This window comes from Ranitomeya imitator, chromosome 3 (genome assembly GCF_032444005.1).
Source record: "Ranitomeya imitator isolate aRanImi1 chromosome 3, aRanImi1.pri, whole genome shotgun sequence".
NCBI lineage: Eukaryota > Metazoa > Chordata > Amphibia > Anura > Dendrobatidae > Ranitomeya > Ranitomeya imitator.
In genome coordinates this window covers 357,988,218-358,012,795 of record NC_091284.1, presented here as the reverse complement: position 1 = coordinate 358,012,795, position 24,578 = coordinate 357,988,218, and the positions used below count along the sequence as shown (strand labels likewise).

Genomic DNA, 24,578 nt, shown 5'->3' with positions numbered 1-24,578 from the left:
ATCGTAGTCACGAGGGGGTGAAGCCACCCCCCCTGGGCTAAACTACCACTCCCCCTGTCCCTGCAGATCGGGTGAAATGGGAGTTAACCCTTTCACCCGATCTGCAGGGACGCGATCTTTCCATGACGCCACATAGGCGTCATGGGTCGGAATGGCACCGGCTTTCATGACGCCTACGTGGCGTCATGGGTCGGGAAGGGGTTAAAATTGGAAGAAGGGTTTAGGAGTTTCAGCTCCTTAACATATGCCACCCTGTTTTTAAAGGGACCAAAAGTAATTGGACAATTGACTCTAAGGCTATTTCATGGACAGGTGTGGGCAATCCCTTCGTTATGTCATTCTCAATTAAACAGATAAAAGGCCTGGAGTTGATTTCAGGTGTGGTGCTTGCATTTGGAAGGTTTTGCTGTGAAGTAAACATGTGGTCAAAGGAGCTCTCCATGCAGGTGAAACAAACCATCCTAAAGCTGCGAAAACAGAAAAAACCCAACCGAGAAATTCCTGCAATATTAGGAATGGCAAAATCTACAGTTTGGTACATCCTGAGAAAGAAAGAAAGCTCTGGTGAACTCATCAATGCAAAAAGACCTGGGCGCCCACAGAAGACAACAGTGGTGGATGATCGCAGAATAATCTCCATGGTGAAGAGAAACCCCTTCACAACAGCCAACCAAGTGAACAACACTCTCCAGGAGGTAGGCGTATCAATATCCATATCTACCATAAAGAGAAGACTGCATGAAAGTAAATACAGAGGGTTCACTGCACGGTGCAAGCCACTCATAAGCATCAAGAATAAAAAGGCTAGACTGGACTTTGCTAAAAAAAATCTAAAAAAGCCAGCACAGTTCTGGAAGAACATTCTTTGGACAGATGAAACCAACATCAACCTCTACTAGAATGATGGAAAGAGAAAAGTATGGCGAAGGCGTGGTACAGCTCATGATCCAAAGCATACCACATCATCTGTAAAACACGGCGGAGGCAGTGTGATGGCGTGGGCATGCATGGCTGCCAGTGGCACTGGGTCACTAGTGTTTATTGATGATGTGACACAGGACAGAAGCAGCCAAATGAATTCTGAGGTATTCAGAGACATACTGTGTGCTCAGATCCAGCCAAATGCAGCCAAACTGATTGGTCATCATTTCATACTACAGATGGACAATGACCCAAAACATAAAGCCAAAGCAACCCAGGAGTTTATTAAAGCAAAGAAGTGGAATATTCTTGAATGGCCAAGTCAGTCACCTGATCTCAACCCCATTGAGCATGCATTTCACTTGTTAAAGACTAAACTTCAGACAGAAAGGCCCACGAACAAACAGCAACTGAAAACCACCGCAGTGAAGGCCTGGCAGAGCTTCAAATAGGATGAAACACAGCATCTGGTGATGTCCATGAGTTTAACACTTCAGGCAGTCATTGCCAACAAAGGGTTTTCAACCCAAGTACTAAAAATGAACATTTTATTTAAAATTATTGAATCTGTCCAATAACTTTTGGTCCCTTTAAAAACAGGGTGGCACATGTTAAGGAGCTGAAACTCCTAAACCCTTCATCCAATTTTAATATGGATACCCTCAAATGAAAGCTGAAAGTCTGAACTTCAACTGCATCTGAATTGTTTTGTTTAAAACTCATTGTGGTAATGTCTATAACCAAAATTAGAAAAATGTTGTCTCTGTCCAAATATATATGGACCTAACTGTATATATACTAGTAAGGGGCCCAGGATGAAGGACATATATACCAGAGGGAACCCAGGGGGGTTAGGAGAGTGATGGGGTGCTACGCCAGATGACCTGGCCTCCAGAGTCACCAGACCTGAACCCAATCGAGATGGTTGGGGTGAGCTGGACCGCAGAGTGAAGGCAAAAGGGCCAACAAGTGCTAAGCATCTCTGGGAACTCCTTCAAGATTGTTGGAAGACCATTCCCGGTGACTACCTCTTGAAGCTCATCAAGAGAATGCCAAGGGTGTGCAAAGTAGTCATCAAAGCAAAAGGTGGCTAGTTTGAAGAACCTAGAATATAAGACATATTTTCAGTTGTTTCACACTTTTTTGTTAAGTATATAATTCCACATGTGTTAATTCATAGTTTTGATGCCTTCAGTGTGAATTTACAATTTTCATAGTCATGAATATACAGAAAAATCTTGAAATTAGAAGGTGTGTCCAAACTTTTGGTCTGCACTGTATACTTGGAAGAGGCACAGGATGGTGGATATTAGCACAGTACAAGGGGACATTGCTACATAATGTGGGGGGTAGCAACACCAATATCCTTGTATAATTTAAAATGCTACAAGGGCCCATACATCTGACCAACATGAAGGGGCACCCAGATCCAAATTTTGCATTGGGGCCCATCAGATTCTAGTTACTCCTCTGTCTAAAAACATTTAATGTTGGTCTAACGTCTGCAGTAAGCCTGAAACTGGGAACCTTTGGCGGGTAGCCTTTACAACAAGCACTGCTTGGTATTCTGATCTAATCAATCTAATGATTTAACTGAACTTTTCTATAAGCAAAAGGCAGAATTGTGAATGCAGCACTGGAATATAATGCAAGCTGTCACAAGGAATCACAAAATAAATAATAACAGGCAAGTAGAACAGTAAGCAAACATTCTTACCCCTGAGGAGGCAAACTTAGTCTTTGGTAGACGTTTTCCCTGCATCTTTGGTCTATCTGCTGTGGGATGTGCCAACTTCACTGACGAAATTTTCATTCCATCCAGAGTTGAACTATCTGCAGCATATAAGAAAAAAATGATATAATCTCAAACAAATCTTTAGAGAGATTGTAAAAGAGAAATAATGAGTATGGCCATTTCATAAATGTTCCTTCACGTACTTTCAGTAGATAAAATGGTTGTTAGAACAAAAGTGTTTTCCCAGAAATAACAAAAAAAAAATTAAGCGGTTAGGCGATACAGTTTTGATTGTTGGGGGTGTGATTGCTGCAAATCTCATTGATCTTCAGAAGAGAAACAACTGTCATCTTCTGGTATCTGGAACCAGTCTAGCCCATCTACCCACAAGTGAACTTCATCAATTTAACATTCATTACTTATCGTGTGGATAGGTGATAATAACTCGTACTCTTAGAGGGGAACGCTAATTTCACTGTTGAGGTAAGAAATCTATTGGTGACCGCAGTATTTCCTTATTTTTTACTGGTAGGTACAGGAAAACCTAAAGCATGCTTTACAGATTGAGGACTAAAATAATCAGTTTTTAATAACCCACCTTCTTAGACTCCTGATATAGTAAAAAGGGAAAGAGTGATATTATGGTTAACTGCATCCATTCTTTAACTTTTAGATATTCAGTGGTGGTAGACTTTAAAACTAATCTGTCACCAGATTTCACAATACAAACTGCATTCAATGGTAAATAGCTCTCTTTTTAGTGCAACTACAGCGTAACAGAGCTCATAAGTATAAGTGTATTCAGTCTCCACCCATTCAGACTAACTTACAGCCTCAGCTTGTAGTGATCAGTGTGAGATCTCAGCAGCAGGAGGGGACACTGAGGAGCTATCAATAAAATTAGATGGGCAGAGATTGAGTTACAATTTTCTAAAATATTATATAACTATTCTAACATGAATCTTCAAAGTGCAGTAATACACCAGTCTCATGCACTTTAAGATATTTACTTACTATTGTATGCAATTTGAGTTTTGAAAACTGTTAACATATCTGCTTTACCACCATTCCCCATCTCCTGTACTTGTATAATTTTAAGATCTTTATATTTCTCCTGTAGTAAATGCCCTAGGACAAACTTACTTGTTTCCTTTTGCCTCTCCCTCTTCTCTTCTACTGGTTTTGTCTGTGTTTCAGGTGTGGGTCTAGGAAAACATAAAGGTTCTATTAACAGATGATGCTATTTGTGAGTATGTCCATTATATATTTTGTAAAAATCCTAATTAAGAGACATTCAGACAGATGTAATTCACAACCCCAAAGCAGGTAAACCTTTGCCAGAGCATTTTCTCTTGTTCGTGCTTTGTACCAACAGAGAGGCATAGATGAGGGCCATGTACTCTCCAACTACTTAGGGTGCTTGAGATGCTTGTAATAGCACGCATTATTCATGGCTGTCTTAAAACACTGGTGTGCCAGTCCAACAGTACTCATAAGCCAGTGTAATCATTAGTGCAGTCTATGGCAGTAGGCTAATACAACAAGGTACTCATAAGCCAGTGTAAACCAGGGGTGTCAAACTGCATTCCTCAAGGGCCGCAAACAGGTCATGTTTTCAGGATTTCCTTGTACAGCACAGGTGATAATTTAATCACCTGCACAGAATGATTCCAGCACCTTGTGCAATGCTAAGGAAATCCTGAAAACATGACCTGTTTGCGGCCCTTGAGGAATGCAGTTTGACACCCCTGGTGTAAACATTAGTGCAGTTTATGGCAGTAGGCTAATGCACAAGTTAACATATCTGATGTAATTCATATCTGCCAACTGTCTCAGATAAAGTGGGGTTGTCTTGAATTTGGTGAGCTGTCCCGCTGTCCCATATTGGAGTATTATCCTGAATTCAGCTGCATGTGTGTTTTAAGAACACAGATGCTGCTGAATATAATGGTGGGGCAGGGGCCAATAAGTCCTTTCCCTCCATTCAGTCTATGTAAAAACTCTAGGTACTCCCGATGAAGACACTGTAAGCAGCGATACACATTGGACTGCGTTCCCATGTCCTCTTTTCTGGATATGGTTGGTTCCTTTATGCTCTGTTAACTTGTTGATCATGCATTGAGGCTGATATCACACCTGTTTAGTTATTTTTTTTATCATCTTGTTTCTGCTATTTTTGTGGAATGACTCACTTCTTCCTGGTCCAGGAAAGATATATATCTTGGTACCATGTTAGCGAGTGGATAGAAAAATATTTAGAACTGAGAGTCCTCAGTGGTTGATACCTTTTAATGGCTAACTGAAAAGATGGTAACTAATTGCAAGCTTTCGAGACTACTCTGGTCTCTTCATCAGGCATAGACTTGCAATTTGTTACCATCTTTTCAGTTAGCCATTAAAAGGTATCAACCACTGAGGACCCACAATTCTAAATATTGTTCCTTCCTGGTCTACACTGAAATCTCACACAGGATGTGAATTGTTCACTCCTTGTAAAATAACATTAAGTTCTTTGCATCTTTATCTGGCACCACAATTCTTGTTTTGAAGGACATAGTTGACCTTATTATCCACTACTTGGCTCTTGCTATGTTTAGTTTTACATAACGGTTGGTGTTTAAAAAAAAAAAAAACGAGTGGGGTTCCTTTGTAATTTTCATAAGCAGCAGAGGGAAAGCTGAAGGCTGAGGGCTGATGTTAATATTCTGAGAAGGAGCCAATAGCCATAAAGATTCCCAGGCTATTAATATCGTCTCACAGCTGTTTGCTTATCTTTAATTGGTACATATAGGTGAGACTACCCCCAAAAAATGATGTGGGGTCCCCCTATGCTCAATAAGGCTACGTTCACACTAGCGTTATGCTAGTTTGCGTCGGGTTTGCGTCGGGCGTCGCAGCGGCGACGCATGCGTCATGCGCCCCTATATTTAACATGGGGGACGCATGCATTTTTGTTTGTTGCGTTGTGCGATGCATGCGTCTTTTTTGCCGCAAGCGTCGGACCAAGAAAACGCAACAAGTTGCATTTTTCTGCGTCCAAATTTCGGCAAAAAACGACGCATGCGTCGCAAAACGCAGTGTTTTTGCATGCGTTTTGGTGCGTTTTTGCGTGCGTTGTGCGTTGCGTCGCCGACGCAGCGGCGCACAACGCTAATGTGAACGTAGCCTTACCAGCAAAAGCTATGTAGACAGCTGCGTGCATATTATTTATTCTGGCTGTGTTTTTTTTTTACAATCTAACTATGGGGTTAGTAATGGAGGTGTCTTATAGATGACTCTCCATTACTATATGTGGGCTTCATGTCAGTGACCACAAAACAGCTGACATCATCCTCACAACTATTACCCCACCTGCCACCTCACCAGGACAAGTGGGAAGACCTGGGCAAAACTCCAGAATTGGCCCATCTAATAGATGCACCTTTTCTGGGGTAGTTGTGGGCTGCTAATTGCAGCCTGAGAATACCAGCCCCCAACTATTTGCTTTAGTTTGGCTGGCTATCAAAAATGGGGGCACCCCACACTGTTTTTTTAATTAATTTTTTTAAATAATTTAAATAAACGGCATGGGATCCCTCCATTCTTGACAACCAGCCGTGATAAAGCTGACAGCTGAGGGTTGCAGCACGCTGGTTATAAAAAAGATAATAGATCCCACATCATTTATTTAGTTATTGCACAGGCATCGGCTGGTGAATACTCCCAACAGCGGTGCCTGCTCTCTCTGTTATCAGCGACAGCAGGCATTGGCTGATGAGAGTACTACTCTCTCATCAGCCAATGCCTATTACCAGCGGTAACCTTTTTACTGCTGGTCACAGCTCCTGGCTCACGCTGTCATCTGACAGTGTGGGAACTGCAGCTCTCTGATCAGCGGTAATGATCTTACCACTGGTGTTTCTTGCGCTGTCACCCAGGTGACAGCGTGGGAAACAGCCAATGTTCGGGATGCCGTACCTAAACAGTATCATGGACTTCCTTCAGAAGTTCATGGTCGAGGTCCATGCACGAACACTAGGTGTTCAATACGAACACTGAACTTTACTGTTCGAGTTCGCCCATCTCTACTCCTCACCTCTGAGTTAAATGGTGTTTCTTAAATGTCTGAAACTTTGAAGTCAATATTCTCCTTCAATCAATTTTTCAATATCCAATTCAATTCAATTCAAATTCAGTTTAGTGGTCAAAACTAATTTCTTTGCCCTATAGCTATACATTTAAACTTTTCTTAAGTGCCTCCTGCAATTACCATTAAGAGAAGCCCATTGAATAAGGATTTTACTGACTTTAAAGGGAATCAAACAGCAGGTTGTTGCTATGCAATCTGAGAGAAGTATGATGTAGGGAAGAGACCCTGATTCCAGTGACATGTTACATAGTTAACTAGCTACAAATGTTGTAATCTAATCAGTGTTTTCTCTACTCCAGTTCTAGCAGTGCTCAGAATGTTGATCTCTATATAACCCTGACCACACCACTGATTAGTACTTTTCTGTGTACATTTTTATATTAACAGAAAACTGCTACTCAGTGCTGGGGGAGGGTTGGACTAGGAGGTGCAAGGCACCTAGACCTCAAGTGATAATTTTGTGTTGATAAAACACTGATTTCATTAAAGCAAAAACACACAGCCTAGTGACAAATTGAAGAAGTCAAAGTCTCTGCCCCTACATCATGCTGCTCTCAGATGACATAGCAAAAACCTTGTGACGGATGATTACCTTTTAAGAATTATATGTTGGCACCTAAAGAATGTTGCATGCAATGTAGAATAAAGTTATAATATCTTAATAATGAACCTTCTCATAGGAGGTAAATGATCAAATGATTTTCTACCATAGTGATCAAACTAGATTGACAATCCTTACATGTGTCAATAAATAAGGACCCATCTATTCCTTTTTTTGCTACCAAAGTGTTTTATGATTTAAAATCTCACTTGTTGGCTTGGCTGGCGCTGGGCTTTGTCTTGGCTGGTATCGGCGGAGGTGGGGCTGCTTTCTTCCCTGGCTGATGTGCTGCCTTTGGAGAAATGTCTGCTTTATTTTCTTTTGGCTCTGAAACAAGTAGTGCAATAATATTTAGGTGTTAAAATATCACTTATTATTAGTTGACAAAATCATTCTCGGGGTGAAAGTACATTTTTCCATCCACAATAACATAAGTGTCTTATACGGTGGTGTTACATATCGGATCTGTTCTTAACAAAACAAAGAAAAATCATGTCATCCATCCCACATAATTAAAAATATTCCCTTACAAGGAATTCATGAGAATTAAACGGAACTGCACGAACAATAGCGCTTTTTTGGTTGAATCTGATAAAGTTTGTGAGAGACTACTACAAAGGGGGTTATCCCAAATAGAATCTTAAAACCGCACAAGAAAAGGTGTCCAGAATGGACCGTAAAAAAATTTTTGACGAATAAAACCATATCAGATGCTAGGACTAACCAAAACAAATTGGGTGTTACATTCACTACACACTATAGTCCACGATATTATGACATAGTGAATATTGTTAAAAAGTACCGTATATACCCAAATTAAAGGAGATACTATCAAAAAACAGTATAAGATTTGCAGCAAAGAAAGCCCCCACTCTTGGCTCAATTCTATCTCGCAGTTTATTTGATAGTAATCTGCAAAAATTGTGCAATTGTGGTACATGTCTTAATGCCACAGGCTTTTATAAATGTGGGGCGATACCTGATGCGGTCAATCCTACAGCCTTATCAACATCTGCAGTTTCCAAACACTTTGCGAATACACATAAGGGCAATTTAACCCATTTTAAATTTAGTGGGATTACGAAATTGTATAAACCACAGGGGAGGGGACCACCAGCGGAAATTATTAAACCATGAGTCCTATTGGATTTCTATGCTAGGTACCCATATTCCGCATGGCCTCAATGCTAGACAAGACTTAATCAAAAAATATTGAAGAATCTATTTTCTATTTTGTCCTAGTCTATTTTCTGGATTACACTACATTATATACAGTATATGTGTTAATTTTATTCTGTCATAACCGTTTTTTGTACTCTGTATTTATTTTTACATCGATTGTTGTTGTATGTTATTAGCATATGCTAATTATTTTCATTGCTTAATCAATCATTTTTCCCGAACAAACTATATAATTGTATATTGTAGAATACTAAATTGGGTCAGATCACGACTAAGACTTAGGTCGAATCGCATCGACTTTTTCTAATTGTGTGCCAGTGCCTGACAATATGTGTCTGTCATTTATTTTTATAACTTTCCAATAAAAGTTATTTTTTAGACACCTCCACCCATTGCTGGATCTTCCCCTTTTTTTTACCTGTTCTCAACAAACCCCAACAAATACAGCAGACAAATATAGCACAGCCACGTAGCATATAACACAGCCCATGTAGTATATAACACAGCCCACGTAGCATATAGCACAGCCAAGTAGCATATAACACAGCCCACATAGTAAATAATACACAGCCCACGTAGCATATAGCACAGCCACATAGCATATAACACAGCCACGTAGTATATAACACAGCCACGTAGTATATAACACAGCCATGTAGTATATTGCACAGCCCACATAGCATATAACACAGCCCACATAGTATATAGCACAGCCACGTAGTATATAGCACAGCCACGTAGCATATAACAGAGCCCACATAGCTTATTGCACAGCACACATAGCATATAACACAACCCACGTAGTATATAGCACAGCCACGTAGAATATAGCACAGCCACATAGTATATAATAGCCCACGTAGCATATAACACAGCCCACGTAGTATATAGCACAGCCACATTGTATATAGCACAGCCCACGTAGTATTTAACACAGCCCATGTAGTATATAACACAGCCCACGTAGTATATAGCACAGCTCACGTCGTAAACAACACAGCCACGTAGTATATAGCACTGTGGGCACCATATCCCTGTTAAAAAAACTTAAAATAAAAAATAGTTATATACTCGCGAGACCACTACGTCATCTGGGGTCATTACCGCAAAGCATTACTGGGACCAGAGCATCGCGAGGAGCAGGAAAAGCTGCCGGGGACGCCGGAAGGTGAGAATATCACGATTTTTTTAATTATTATTTTTAGCATTATATTTTTTTTACTATTGATGCTGCATAGGCAGCATCAACATCAATAGTAAAAAGTGAAGCGGTGTTTAAATCCCAATATCGCTGATTGGTCGTGGCCGGGCGCGACCAATCAGCGACGTGGGATTTCCATTACAGACAACAGATGGAAATGGACCTTAGACGATTATATATACTAGATGGTGGCCTGATTCTAACGCATCAGGTATTCTAGAATATGCATGTCCACGTAGTATATTGCACAGCCCACGTAGTATATTGCCCAGCCACGTAGTATATTGCCCAGTCACGTAGTATATTGCCCAGCCACATAGTATATTGCCCAGCCACATAGTATATTGCCCAGCCACGTAGTATATTGCCCAGCCCAGCCATGTAGTATATTGCCCAACCACGTAGTATATTGCCCAGTGACATAGTATATCACCCAGTCATGTGGTATATTGCCCAGGCACGTAGTATATTGCCCAGTTATGTAGTATATTGCCCAGTGACGTAGTATATTGCTCAGTGACGTAGTATATTGCCCAGTGACGTAGTATATTGCCGAGTGACGTAGTATACTGCCGAGTGACGTAGTATACAGCACAGAGCCATGTAGTATATTGGCCAGTCACATAGTATATTGCCAAGCTACGTAGTATATTGCCCAGACACGTATGTCACAGGTTAAAAAATAAAAAATAAACTTATACTCACCTTCCGAGGGCCCCTTGTAGTTCGGTCACATGACCGTGACGTCATGGCAGGTCCTTCTCCTATACACGGCATCGGAACCTGCCGCTTGCATGGAACGGTCACCGGAGCGTCGCGAAAGGTGAGTATATAATGATTTTTTATTTTTATTTATTATTTTTAACATTAGATGTTTTTACTATTGATGCTGCATAGGCAGCATCAATAGTAAAAACTTGGTCACACAGGGTTAATAGCGGCGGTAATGGAATGAGTTACCCGCGGCATAACGCGGTCCGTTACCGCTGGCATTAACCCTGTGTGAGCGGTGACTGCGGGGAGTATGAAGCGGGCGCCGGGTGCTGACTGCAGGGGAGGGACTAATCGGACTGTGGCCATCGCTGATTGGTCGCAGCAGCCATGACAGGCAGCTGGCGAGACCAATCAGCGACTTGGATTCCATGACAGACAGAGGCCGCGACCAATGAATATCCGTGACAGACAGAAGGACAGAAAGAAAGACAGAAAGACGGAAGTGACCCTTAGACAATTATATAGTAGACTAGATGGCAGCCCGATTCTAAAGAATCGGGAGTCTAGAATCCATATATACTTTATTTATTCAAATGTAAGAATAATACAATTAATAAATAATAGTAAGAAAGAACAAAAATAGGCAGTATATGGAGAAAACACCAAACAAAAGTTCAAAATTGGTGTGAAAATGTCACTGAACCACTTCACAACTAAATATATATAGTTTTGGTAAATGGTATTATCATTTTTTTGACGAAATTCGGCAGGAGCTTGAAGAGCAACGTCACTGGGCCCGCCTCCACGCAGTAGAAACTTGCTGTGAGGTAAAAATTCAAAAATCACACCAAAATGGCGGGCGGAGTGTGTCACAGTACGGCACGTTTCTGATTGGTCGCTCGCAGCAGGCGGCAACCAATCAGACACTGGACACTGTTGACGTCACTTATCTCCGGACATTAGCTCCGGACATTAGCTCCGGACATTAGCTCCGGACAGGAAGTTGGCACAAATTGCAGGAAGTAGTATTCTAGGCAATTATATATTAGATATGACCACAAGTATCTATATAGCATTGCTATTTTCTGTATCACTTGTTTTGTAGCTTGTAATGATTCTGTTTTGTTGTCCTCACAGAAATAATTTGCATGTACATCTGGATGTTAATCAGACTTATCTTTCTGATGTTTGTATCATATAATCTATACGACAGCCCTTACAGAATGCTTATCTAGACTTCATGGTATAGATGCTTCCTGCCCTTTTTGCCGACTTCATAAGTAATTTCATGGCTGCTTTACATGTGCACGACATACACCCACTAAAGGTTTATTTCCTGTTGCTAATTCTGAGAAAAGCTAGACAGAGCAATGAATTTTGCATTCATATTTGGCTTAAGTGTGGTTTACACAGTAATACCAAATATACCTTTACTGGGGAAGCTGTCCCCTGGAAAAATAGACTGCCTGGTGGGCACTTGCCCCATTGCTTACAATGGCATGTAAAAGTTTGGGCACCCCTGATCAAAATTACTGTTACTATGAACAGTTAAGGAAGTTGAAGAGTAAATGATCTCTAAAAGGGCTAAAGTTAAAGATGACACATTTCCTTTGTATTTTAGGATATATATATATATATATATTTTTTTTTTTTTAAATTTAATTTATTTATTTATTTCATCATTTTCATTTCAAAAATTACAAAAAGGAATGTGGAAGAGTTTGGGCACCCTGCATGGTTAGTACCTAGTATCACAGCTTGTAAATGCTTTTTATAGCCAGTCAAGAGTCTTTCAATTCTTATTTCAGAGATTTTCATCTATTCTTCCTTGGAAAATTGTTCCAGTTCTGTGAAATTCCTGGGTCATCTTTCATGCACTGCTATTTTGAGGTCCAGCCACAGATTTTCAGAACAGGAAATTGTGAGCGCCATTGCAAAACCTTCAGCTTGCAACTTTTGAGGTGGTCTAATGTGGATTTTGACATTTAGTTAGGACTGAGGCATGCAGTTGTTAGGTACACAGGATGGTTTTCATGGGCAGGGGACTGTTAGTCAGGGTGAGTGAAAGACTGTAAGCTCATACGGAAATGGACATTCCTGCTGTTTTTGACTGATCTTAGATACCAAGCACACCCCACCTTTCTCAATCAACCATAACATCTTCATCTGCACCTCTCTCACAGTCCAGCACCTTGTCGTGTTCACCCTACTCCACCCTCTGTCAGCACAGCAGCGAGCCCTCGTTTGTGCAGTTGTGCTCAACTAAAAGATTGTTTCCTGTGAAATGATTCACATCCACCGGGTAGCCCATGGATGCAGGATCAGAGCACTTGCAAACCTCCTTCCACTTGCTGGCATCCCCGACACCTTTTCGGTCCATGCCAGCTTCATCACTGAGGCCAGCGATTGGCTGTAGCCATCATGTGGACAAATAACAGCTACAGTGAAGTAAACAATAACTAAAAAGGAATGGCAGGAGACAAATTAGGTAAGTAATGTTTTTTTGTTATGTTATGCTTTTATTCCCTGTGGACTAAGTTTTGTTGACCCTCCAGGCTCCAGGTTTTCGTGGGCCGCAGGCCCGTGGGCTTCTCAATGGGTCTTAGTGGGCCCCTATAACACAAAGCACAATTCATGATGCACAGATATGGCAGAGAAATATAGGTATAGTACAATGCCAAAGATTTCACTAACTTCCTACATTACATGAGTGATATCTATTGTAAATTCTACAATGGCTTAGAAATGTACTCTGGGGGAATTCAGGAGTCTGCAGTCACACAGAATAACTAAAGACTTTTCATTTTAGATCAGACAGTATAGTCCTCCATACTGTATATAGGTATCAAATAGTTCTCCATACAGTATTATGGGTACCACATAGTCTGCCATACAGTAATAGGCACCATATAGTCCTCCATACAGTATTATGGGCACCACATAGTCCTCCATACAGTATTGTGGGCACCACATAGTCCTCCACACAGTATTGTGGGCACCACATAGTCCTCCATACAGTATTGTGGGCACCACATAGTCCTCCATACAGTATTGTGGGCACCACATAGTCTTCCACACAGTATTGCGGTCAACTCAGCATCTTCTGACTCTATGCACTGCTCGGTAGAGGGAGCACAGTAGTGAAATCATTGCACCCTCTGCCCTGTCATCACAGAGTCAGAAGACACTGACGAGACCAGAGCAGAGTGGAATGGGGAGATGTGAGTATTTGAAGGGGGAGCCCTTAGCCAGAGCTAGCACCGGACTCCCCCGACTCATGGGCCCCATAGTGTGCTGGTGTCCCCAACGGCTAGTGGGCCCCCTCATTTGTCCAGGGCCACAACAATTGCCCAGGTGCACCGGATGGTGACGCTGGCCCTGCTAGCAACCTTTTATAATGTTTTATTGAAAGAAAACAGTAAAACCCCTGCTATAAATTTGATCTACGGGGTTTTGCCCTTCAGCAACGCTGATTTTAAAGGCTTTTTAAATCTCATGAAAGAATCACTACAAATATATATTTACTAGGTAAACTTGTGTCCAGGTATTCGCAATGTAAATGTGTCAATAGTCTCACTGATTGCCATCTTTCCCAGTTTCCAGCGCAGCTATGGTCTTCTTCTCTACTCCAACTTGTCGGCTTACACTGCATTCTATGTGTGAGCGGGAAGTCACTTTCATAATGTAAGTCTATGGAGCGTCACTACAAGATCTATAGGTTTGCTTTGATAAAGCCACATTTAGTTCACACATAAACCACAGCAAGTCGGAATAGAAGTCACGTGACATAGAAGGGGACCGGAGCAGCGCTGGAAATCAGGGAAGATGGGGTTCAATGATTATGTTACTACTAGGGCTTATCGAATAGCTTTGGATAAGAGCTTATCTGAATAGCTATAGTATTTACTGAATAGATGCATTGGTACCCTGGATTCTTGGAATGCTCCAAACAAACAGGCTCTCCATTGTGACTGTCACACAGACGCGACACATGCAGCTGCGCCCCGAACAGCTGATTATTGGGAGCTTTCCAGGTATCCAGGTTACCAATGCATCTATTCAGTAAGCGCTATAGCTATTCAGATAAGCTCTTATCCGAAGCTATTTGATCATCTCTAATTACTACACATATACTACATCAAAACCGAAACAAATGAACTTGAGTATAAATTGGTATACATGCAATGTGTAGGAGCATGTTCACACTGGCCATTAAATAGACAAAGCCTAAGATAGAAACAAAAAGAAACAAAATGAACATATACCTTGCTATAAGTACTTAAAAAAGCAATAGGGCATAAAAATAACATAGGGTACTTCGTAAACACAGTTTTTCATTTAAAAAAGCGTAAAAGCCATCCCACCAGCGTCCAGTTGTACCCAGCCAGGATGGTCCTAATCTCTAGTATTAAAACCTCGCCATGTGTCAGAAATGAACTCAATGTGAATAAGGGCCGAGCAGGATGGAGGCCCAACTATTGACACCTAGTCTTTTTACGTTTTATTAAAAAATTATTTATAATATATTTTTATTAGCTAAGCAATTGTAAATATGTAAGTAATGTACAGTGGGGAAAAAAGGATTTAGTCAGCCATCAATTGTGCAAGATCTCCCATTTAAAAAAATGAGAGAGGCCTGTAATTGACATAATAGGTAGATCACAACTATGAGAGTCAAAATGAGAAAACAAATCCAGAAATCACCTTGTCTGATTTGGCAAGATTGTTTTAGCAAATTATGGTGGCAAATAAGTATTCGGTCATTAACAAAAGTTCATCTCAATATTTTGTTATATATCCTCTGTTGGCAATGACAGAGGTCAAACATTTTCTGTAAGTCTTCACAAGGTTGGCACACACTGCTGGTGGTATGTTGGTCCATTCCTCCAAGCAGATCTCCTCTAGAGCAGTGATGTTTTGGAGCTGTCGCTGGGCAACATGGACTTTCAACTCCCTCCAAAGGTTTTCTATGGGGTTGAGATCTGAAGACTGGCTAAGCCACTCCAGGACCTTCATATGCTTCTTATGAAGCCACTCCATCATTGCCCTGGCGGTGTGCTTGGGATCATTATCATGCTGAAAGACCCATCCATTCAGGCTGTCTAGCAGCCGCAAATCATGCAGCTGCGGTGACACAAACATAATCGACGACCACACCCAAGATACTCGGAGAACACCTGAGCATGCTTGGAAAACTCAAGTAACGAGCACACTCGCTCATCACTAGTGCCAACACTTTCAGCCATGACCATATATTGCATATGCTTAAAGGGCCACTGTCACCTCCTCCAGCCGTTATAAAGTAAAAGAGCCACCTTGTGCAGCAGTAATGCTGCATTCTAACAAGGTGGCTCTTTTAGTTTTTTTGTTCATGTATTTCCAAAATAAAGCGCTTTGAAACTTATCTAAAATATCTCTCTTTCGCCAGGGAGGCGTGTCCTCACTCCCCAGCTTGAACCGCTACTCTGCCGTCACTCCAATCTTCAGGGGCTTTCGGTGCCACCCCCTCTGCGCTGTTTTAGCTTCAAAACCGGCGCCTGCGCTGTATACAACTGTGTGGGGCAGGCGCAGTAAGCTATGGCCGTCTCACGTCCCAGCCAGGCTTGCAGACTGCGCCTGTGCGGGCAGTGCGGCCACCCACCTTGGGAATCCCAGCCCCGCAGTGTGTTATGCATTATGCACAGTGCGGGGCTAGGATTCCTGGGCATGCGCACTGCGTGTGTCAGCCTGTCACCCAAGTCCCCCCCTTTCAGCGTCTGTATATTCAGCTGATCGTGCCTCCTCCTAGCAATTCTTTCCCGGCGATTGCTGGGAGGAGGCAAAATCGCCGGGAAAGAATTGCTAAGAAATGCACAAGGTGGCTTTTTTAGTTTATAACGGCTGTAGGAGGGGGGTGACAGTGGCCCTTTAAGAAGCATTCCCAGTGTTCTTAAAAAAGCACTCTCAATATTTTTTTTATTGCCTAAATCTATATAAATGTATATGTAATGTACATATGCTCTTGCTGGTGGAAGGAGGTTTGCACTCAAAATTTCAAGATGCATGGCCCCATTCATTCTTTCATGTACACAGATCAGTTGTCCTGGTCCCTTTGCAGAGAAACTGCCCTGAAGCATGATGTTGCCACCCCCATACTTCACTGTAGGTATGGTCTTCTTTGAATGCAACTCAGCATTCTGTCTCCTCCAAACACAACGAGTTTTGTTTCTACCAAACAGTTCTACTTTGGTTTCATCAGACCATATGACATTCCCCCACTACTCTTCTGGATAATCCAAATGCTCTCTAGCAAACTTCAGATGGGCCCGGACATGCACTGGCTTAAGCAGGGGGACATGTCTGGCACTGCAGGATCTTAGTCCCTGGCGGCGTAGTGTGTTACTGATGGTAGCCTTGGTTACGGTGGTCCCAGCTCTATGCAGGTCATTCACTAGGTCCCCCCGTGTGGTTCTTGGATTTTTTCTTACCGTTCTTATGATCATTTTGACCCCACGGGGTAAGCTCTTGCGTGGAGCCCCAGATCGAGGGAGATTATTAGTGGTCTTGTATGTCTTCCATTTTCTTATTATTGCTCCCACAGTTGATTTAATCACACCAAGCTGCTTGCCTATTGCAGATTCAGTCTTCTCAGCCTTGTGCAGGGCTACAATTTTCTGTGTCCTTCGACAGCTCTTTGGTCTTCACCATAGTGGAGTTTGGAGTGTGACTGTTTGATGTTGTGGACAGGTGTCTTTTATACTGATAACAAGTTCAAACAGTGCCATTACAACAGGTAATGAGTCGAGGACAGAGGAGCCACTTAAAGAAGAAGTTACAGATCTGTCAGAGCCAGAAATCTTGCATGTTTTTAGGTGACCAAATGCTTATTTTCCACCATAATTTGCTAAATAAATCTTGCCAAATCAGACAAGGTGATTTTCTGGATTTGTTTTCTCATTTTGACTCTCATAGTTGTGGTCTACCTATGATGTCAATTACAGGCCTCTCTCATCTTTTTAAAGGGAACCTGTCACCTGAATTTGGCGGGACTGGTTTTGGGTCATATGGGCGGAGTTTTCGGGTGTTTGATTCACCCTTTCCTTACCCGCTGGCTGCATGCTGGCTGCAATATTGGATTTAAGTTCATTCTCTGTCCTCCATAGTACACGCCTGCACAAGGCAAGATTGCTTTGCGCAGACGTGTACTATGGAGGACAGAGAATGAACTTCGATCCAATATTGCAGCCAGCATGCAGCCAGCGGGTAAGGAAAGGGTGAATCAAACACCCGAAAACTCCGCCCATATGACCCAAAACCAGTCCCGCCAAATTCAGGTGACAGAGTCCCTTTAAGTGGGAGAACTTGCACAATTGGTGGCTGACTGAATACTTTTTTCCCCACTGTAATTGTGTTAATATACTCACTGATTACCATCTCTCCCAGTTTACCGTGCCACCATGGTCCCCGTCTGGGTCACATGATCTCTATTCCGACTTGCGGGCTTACACTAGTGTCTATGTGTGTGCTGAAAGTTTCTTTCACAATCTAAGTCTATAGAGTGTCAGCACAAGATTCCAAAGGTTTACATTTATGCAATCACATCGTGTTCACACATAAACTATAGCTAGTCAGAATAGAAGTTACGTGAACTAGAAGAGGCCCGGAGCAGCACTGGAACTTATGGAAGACGGCGATCAGTGAGTATATTGCTACACTTACACTACATATACATTTATATAGATTTAGGCAATAAAAAAAATATTGAGAGTGCTTTTTTAAGAACACTGGGAATGCTTCTTAAAGGGCCACTGTCACCCCCCTCCTACAGCCGTTATAAACTAAAAAAGCCACCTTGTGCATTTCTTAGCAATTCTTTCCCGGCGATTTTGCCTCCTCCTAGCAATCGCCGGGAAAGAATTGCTAGGAGGAGGCACGATCAGCTGAATATACAGACGCTGAAAGGGGGAGGACCTGGGTGACAGGCTGACACACGCAGTGCGCATGCCCAGGAATCCTAGCCCCGCACTGTGCATAATGCATAACACACTGCGGGGCTGGGATTCCCAAGGTGGGTGGCCGCACTGCCCGCACAGGCGCAGTCTGCAAGCCTGGCTGGGACGTGAGACGGCCATAGCTTACTGCGCCTGCCCCACACAGTTGTATACAGCGCAGGCGCCGGTTTTGAAGCTAAAACAGCGCAGAGGGGGTGGCACCGAAAGCCCCTGAAGATTGGAGTGACGGCAGAGTAGCGGTTCAAGCTGGGGAGTGAGGACACGCCTCCCTGGCGAAAGAGAGATATTTTAGATAAGTTTCAAAGCGCTTTATTTTGGAAATACATGAACAAAAAACTAAAAGAGCCACCTAGAATGCAGCATTACTGCTGCACAAGGTGGCTCTTTTACTTTATAACGGCTGGAGGGGGTGACAGTGGCCCTTTAAGCATATGCAATATATGGTCATGGCTGAAAGTGTTGGCACTAGTGATGAGCGAGTGTGCTCGTTACTTGAGTTTTCCAAGCATGCTCAGGTGTTCTCCGAGTATCTTGGGTGTGGTCGTAGATTATGTTTGTGTCACCGCAGCTGCATGATTTGCGGCTGCTAGACAGCCTGAATGCATGTGGGGTTTACCAAACAAACAGGAAATCCCTGCATGTGTTCAGGTTGTCTAACAGCCGCAAATCATACAGCTGCAGTGACACAAACATAATCTACGAGCACGCCCCAAATACTCGGAGAACACCAGAGCATGCTCGGAAAACTCAAGTACCAAGCACACTCACTCATCGCTAGTTGTCACTCTTGAAATTGTTCCTAAAATTTCTCCCAGAAAATACTGCAATTACACATGTTTTGTTATACACGTTTATTTTCTTTGTGTGTATTGGAACAACACAAAACACAGAGAAAAAAAGGCAAATTGGACATAGTTTCACACAAAAATGGGCAAGACAAAATTGTTGGCACCTTTACAAAAATGTGGGTAAACAACTTTGTTTCAAGCATGTGATGCTCATTCAACCTCACCTGTCTCAAGTAACAGGTGTGGACAATATGAAAATCATACCTGAAGCCAAATAAAATGGGGAAAAGTTGACTCAATTTCGGCATTATATGCCTGTGTGTGCCACATTCAGCATGGAGAACAGAAAGAGGAGAACTGTCTGAAGACTTGAGAACCTAAATTGTTAAAAAATATCAACAATATCAATGTTACAAGTCCATTTCCAGAGATCTTGATGTTCCTTTGTCCATGGTGCGCAACATAATCAGAATGTATACAACCCATGGCAATGAAGCTAACCTCCCTCAACATGGACAGCAGAGAAAAAGTGATGAAGGCTTTCAACGCCAGATAGTCTGGATGGTGGATAAGCAGCCGCAATCAAGTTCCAAAGAAATTCAAGCTGTCCTGCAGGCTAAGGGTGCATCATTGTCAGCGCGAAGTATCCGTTGACATTTAAATTAAATGAAATACTATGGCAGGAGACCCAGGAGGACCACACTGCTGACACAGAGACATAAAAAAGCCCAAATCCTTCTGGTAAAGCATCATGTGGACAGATGAGACCAAGATACAGCTTTTTGGTAAAGCACATGATTCTACTGTTTACCGGAAATAGAATGAGGTCTAAAAGGAAAAGAACACAGTACCTACAATCAAATATGGTAGAAGTTCAAAGATTTTTTTTAATTGTTTTTCTGCTTCTGGCACTGGATGCCTTAACTGTGTGCAAGGCATCATGAAATCTGAAGATTATCAAAGGATTTGCGATTACAATGTAGTGCTCAGCCTCAGAAAGCTGACTTTGCATCATAGGTCATGTGTCTTCCAGCAGGACAATGACCCCAAACATACTTCAAGAAACACCCAGAAATGTATGGAAACAAAGCACTGGAGAGTTCTGAAGTGACTAGCAATGAGTCCAGATCTAAATCTCATTGAACACATGTAGAGAGATCTTAAAATTGCTGTTTGGAAAAGGCACCCATCAAATATGAGAGACGTGGAGCAATTTGCAAAAGAAGAGTGGTCCAAAATTCCAGTTGAGAAGTGCAAGAAGCTTTTTGATGTTTATAGGAAGCGATTGATTGCAGTTATTTTTTCCAAAGGGTGTGCAACCAAATATTAAGTTTAACGTAGTAATAATAATAATAATAATAACATGACAAATATTTTGTCTGGCCCATTTTGGGGTTTTGTGTGGAAATAAACATGTGCATAACAAAATATGTGTAATTGCAATAATTTTCTGGGAAAAATACTTCATTTTCTGGAACAATTTCAAGGGTGTCAACACTTTCGGGCGTGACTGTAAGCACTTAGCACTGAAACCATATTATTAAGATTAAGAGCAATGTACTCTTTAAAAAATACTTTCTAGTCAGGGTTGAATAGTTAATATAAACTATCTTTCTTGCAACTCTCACCGATAATTTCAAAAGTAGAAAAATAAAAAATTGCTCAAAACTACAATAAAATCATGTATAAAAAATCTACACCATGATAGGGTAATGCAGTCAACATAATAATATTGTCGTATAAAAAGTAACTTCTTAAATATATATGCATTAACAAATGCAAGTAAATCTGATGTGTCCGATGTGAATCCTTTTTTTAGGTGTTCATATTCCTTATCATTTTTGTCTGATACGTGTAATTTTAATAGTTCCTATAGATGAAAAAGAAAGGAAAAGAAGCAGAAGGATCACAAAGAGCCACAATTGGCAACTTAGCAGGTTAATCCAATCGCACCTCTTACAACAATGTCTTTGGAAGCCCTTGTTTCTCCATTTATAAAAATTGGAAAAATGTTAAGTTTAGTGATACCGCATACGTAATGTAAGTAACTAGTGGAAATCTTAATATGGGCCTTATGAGACTCATGTGTTTGAATTGGAAGTATTTATAATAATATTTTTAACCATCTTCTCTGGCCAACAGAGATACAAACAGTTGATCCTTGAGGAATATCACATCTTGATTTACCTTTTTGACCTGTAGAACTGGAAGCTGGTGACTGCGGCCTGTTTGCTGGTGACTTAAGGTCCGTGACTGGGGTGTCCATTTTAGCAACTAAAACAAAAAGAAGAAAATGAGAAAGGGTACATTGAACAGCCCATCACAAATGGAAAACAACCTCTTTCAATTGACATGAAAAAAAAAATCACATTTTTTCTTAATTGCTGTGAGATAATAACTGAATCCTCATAAATACCTGATGGCGCTGAACATAGAAATGTTGGTAGAAAGAGCCCTGTTTCTTGCCGTTACCTGTAGGAGTCTCAACCTGTCATATAAACTACTACTAAGTCTTTTCCTGTGTGGGCTGAGAGAAGAGGTATGTCTGCGGTGATGATCACTGCAACATCATGCATCACTCGAAAAAACTGTGGTGTCCTATTACTCATTCTTCTTGTATTACATAGAACACAGAGCACATGTATCAAACATTTTAATTGCACGCTAATAAAAAGATGACATTTTACTGGGAATTTTTAGTATAAATTCAAGTAATGTATTTGTTAAGCATTCGGTATCCATGCCTTTATATAAAGTCACAAGCAAGCATTGTGATCATTTGGAAAATGTATGGTTCCATAAGGGATTCATAATCCGAAAAGTAGAGTCAGCATTTCTACTTTCAAGGATGTTGTTTTATTAAATTGTAGTTTTGCCAAATGAATTAAAAAGCCCTAATAAATGGTTATTTAGCTAAATATACAGCTCTGGCAAAAATTAAGAGACCACCACATCAAAACCCTGTCATGGGCAGCCCAATCTCCAGACCTGAACCCCACTGGAAACCTCTGGAATGTAATCAAGAGGATGATGGATGATCACAAGCCATCAAACAAAGAAGAACTGCTTACATTTTTGCGCCAAAAGCAGTGGGAAAGACTGGTGGAAAGCATGCCAAGACGCATGAAAGCTGTGATTAAAAATCATGGTTATTCCACAAAATATTGATTTCCAAATTCTTCCTGAATTAAAACATTAGTATTGTTGTTTCTAAATGATTATGAACTTGTATTCTTTGCGTTATTTGAGGTCTTAAAGCACTGGGTTTTTTTTAAAAATTTTGACCATTTTTCTTTTTCAGAAAACAAAAACAAAATTTATTGCTTGGAACTTCGGAGACATGTTGTCAGAAGTTTATAGAATAAAAGAACAATTTACATTTTACTCAAAAATATACCTATAAAGAGAAAAATCAGACAGACTGGACATTTTGCAGTGGTCTCTTAATTTTTGCCAGAGCTGTATTAGGAAGCAGTCTGTGATCCGTTTTGTAGTCGTGGTCCCTCAGATCTGAAGGTTTGGATCTATAGTAACACGGTCTCAGTGCTATGTATTAAAGGGGATATCCAGGACTATTTTATTTTTTCCACTATGAGCCTAAAAAATATCAGGCAGGTAGTTGCTAACAGAGACAACTGCTTGCCTGTTCTACCTGATGACAACTCAGAGTGGTCATCGACCGCTTCTGCTGGTTATTCAGCTACCTCACGTCAACAGAGCAGCTCACCTTCTTCCAGGTTCTTCTGTCAACAGGCCATGACTGCCGACATCATGCTGATTGATAGCCGGCTCCTCACAGTTAAGCAGTTGGGAGCCGGCTGTCAATCAGCATGACTTTGACAGTCATGTACTGTCAAGAGAGCAGAGTGGAAGAGAAGTTGCTGTCTGTGACCGCTGGTGGAGATCAGCACTGGGCACAACAGCCAGGCAGTTAGAAACTACGGTATTTACCTGTTAGTTGTTAGGCCCATAGTGAAATAATTAAATTGTCCTGGATAATCTCTTTAACTGCATTGTCTTACAGAAGCCTGCAAAAGCCCCATGGGAAATAATTATAATAGACTGTCACAAAGGCAACACTGAAAATTTAGCACCAACTGTGAAAATGAGCAAAAATTTGCTATTTATGACATTTTCTACCTTTTTGTCCTGTGGAACTGGCACTGGAATTGGTACTGGATGACGGTGACCTATCCACTGGAGGCTTGATGTCCATGGGAGTAATGTCAATTTTTGCTGTTGAAATAAAGCTAGAAATGTAGACTTGTATAGACTGGCCTGGACTGATGAAGAGAAAGACATCATCATAATCGGTGGCTAACAAAGTGTTAGAAATACTGTACATTAATGTGCTTCTTGTTTTGGACTGAAAACTATAATTAGAATTTTTTTTCCATTGCCAAACATCCTCGTAAAAGACTACAGCTTCTTGTTTGGACATTTGGAAGTAACAACCAGTAGCGTAGCTACCGGGGGGGCAGAGGGTGCGGGCGCCCCGGGGCTGGTGCTCAGAGGGGGCCCACCCAGAGCTACGCTAATGTAACTGTATCGGCACACACAGCGCACTGATACAGTTACTTTCTATGGAAGAGCAGGGAGAATCGATCTCCCTGCTCTGCTGCCGGCAGCTATGGGGTCCCTGAGCAGGCAGGGGGCCCCAGTGCCAGCAATGGGCTCCCCGCCTGTCATCGGCATTTAGCCGATACAGCTGACCGCAATGATGAGGGAAGGAGCGCTCCTTCCCCCATCATCTCCCTATCAGCATCTGATGTTGGCGACGCTGACAGCGGGCGCAATGACGTCACTAACTGGCGCCCACTGTCAGGAGATGAGTGGGCGCTCATAGCAGCGCAGGAACCAGGAAGAAGAGAGGTGAGTATTTATTTATTTTTTATGGGGTGCTGCCTAATACTACAGGGTCTGCCTATGGGGGGTCTGCCTTATACTACAGGGTCTGCCTATGGGGGTCTGCCTTATACTACAGGATCTGCCTATGGAAGGGTTTGCCTAATACTACAGGGTCTGCCTATGGGACGTCTGTCTTATACTACAGGTTCTGCCTATGGGGGTCTGCCTAATACTACAAGGTCTGCCTATGGGGGTCTGCCTTATACTACAGGGTCTACCTATGGGGGTCTGTCTTATACTACAGGGTGTGCCTATGGGGGGTCTTCCTAATACTACAGGGTCTGCCTTATACTACAGGGTCTGCCTATGGGGGGCATCTGCCTTATACTACAGGATCTGCCTATAGGGGTGCTGCCTTATAGTACAGGGTCTGCCTATGGGGGTGCTTCCTTATACTACAGGGTCTGC

The 24,578-nt window shown here is 41.8% G+C and overlaps 1 protein-coding gene across 1 annotated transcript in view; it reads right to left on the bottom strand.

Moving 5' to 3' along the window:
- The window catches only part of SH3D21 (SH3 domain containing 21), a 141,412-nt gene that overhangs the window by 35,150 nt on the left and 81,684 nt on the right, over positions 1-24,578 (bottom strand). The window contains exons 12-16 of the mRNA XM_069756876.1: positions 23,403-23,498; positions 21,450-21,536; positions 7,596-7,713; positions 3,800-3,861; positions 2,639-2,754 (exon numbers count right to left, since the gene is read on the bottom strand). Of these exons, the coding sequence (XP_069612977.1) occupies positions 2,639-2,754; positions 3,800-3,861; positions 7,596-7,713; positions 21,450-21,536; positions 23,403-23,498 (479 nt within the window). The remainder of the gene's footprint in view (positions 1-2,638; positions 2,755-3,799; positions 3,862-7,595; positions 7,714-21,449; positions 21,537-23,402; positions 23,499-24,578) is intronic.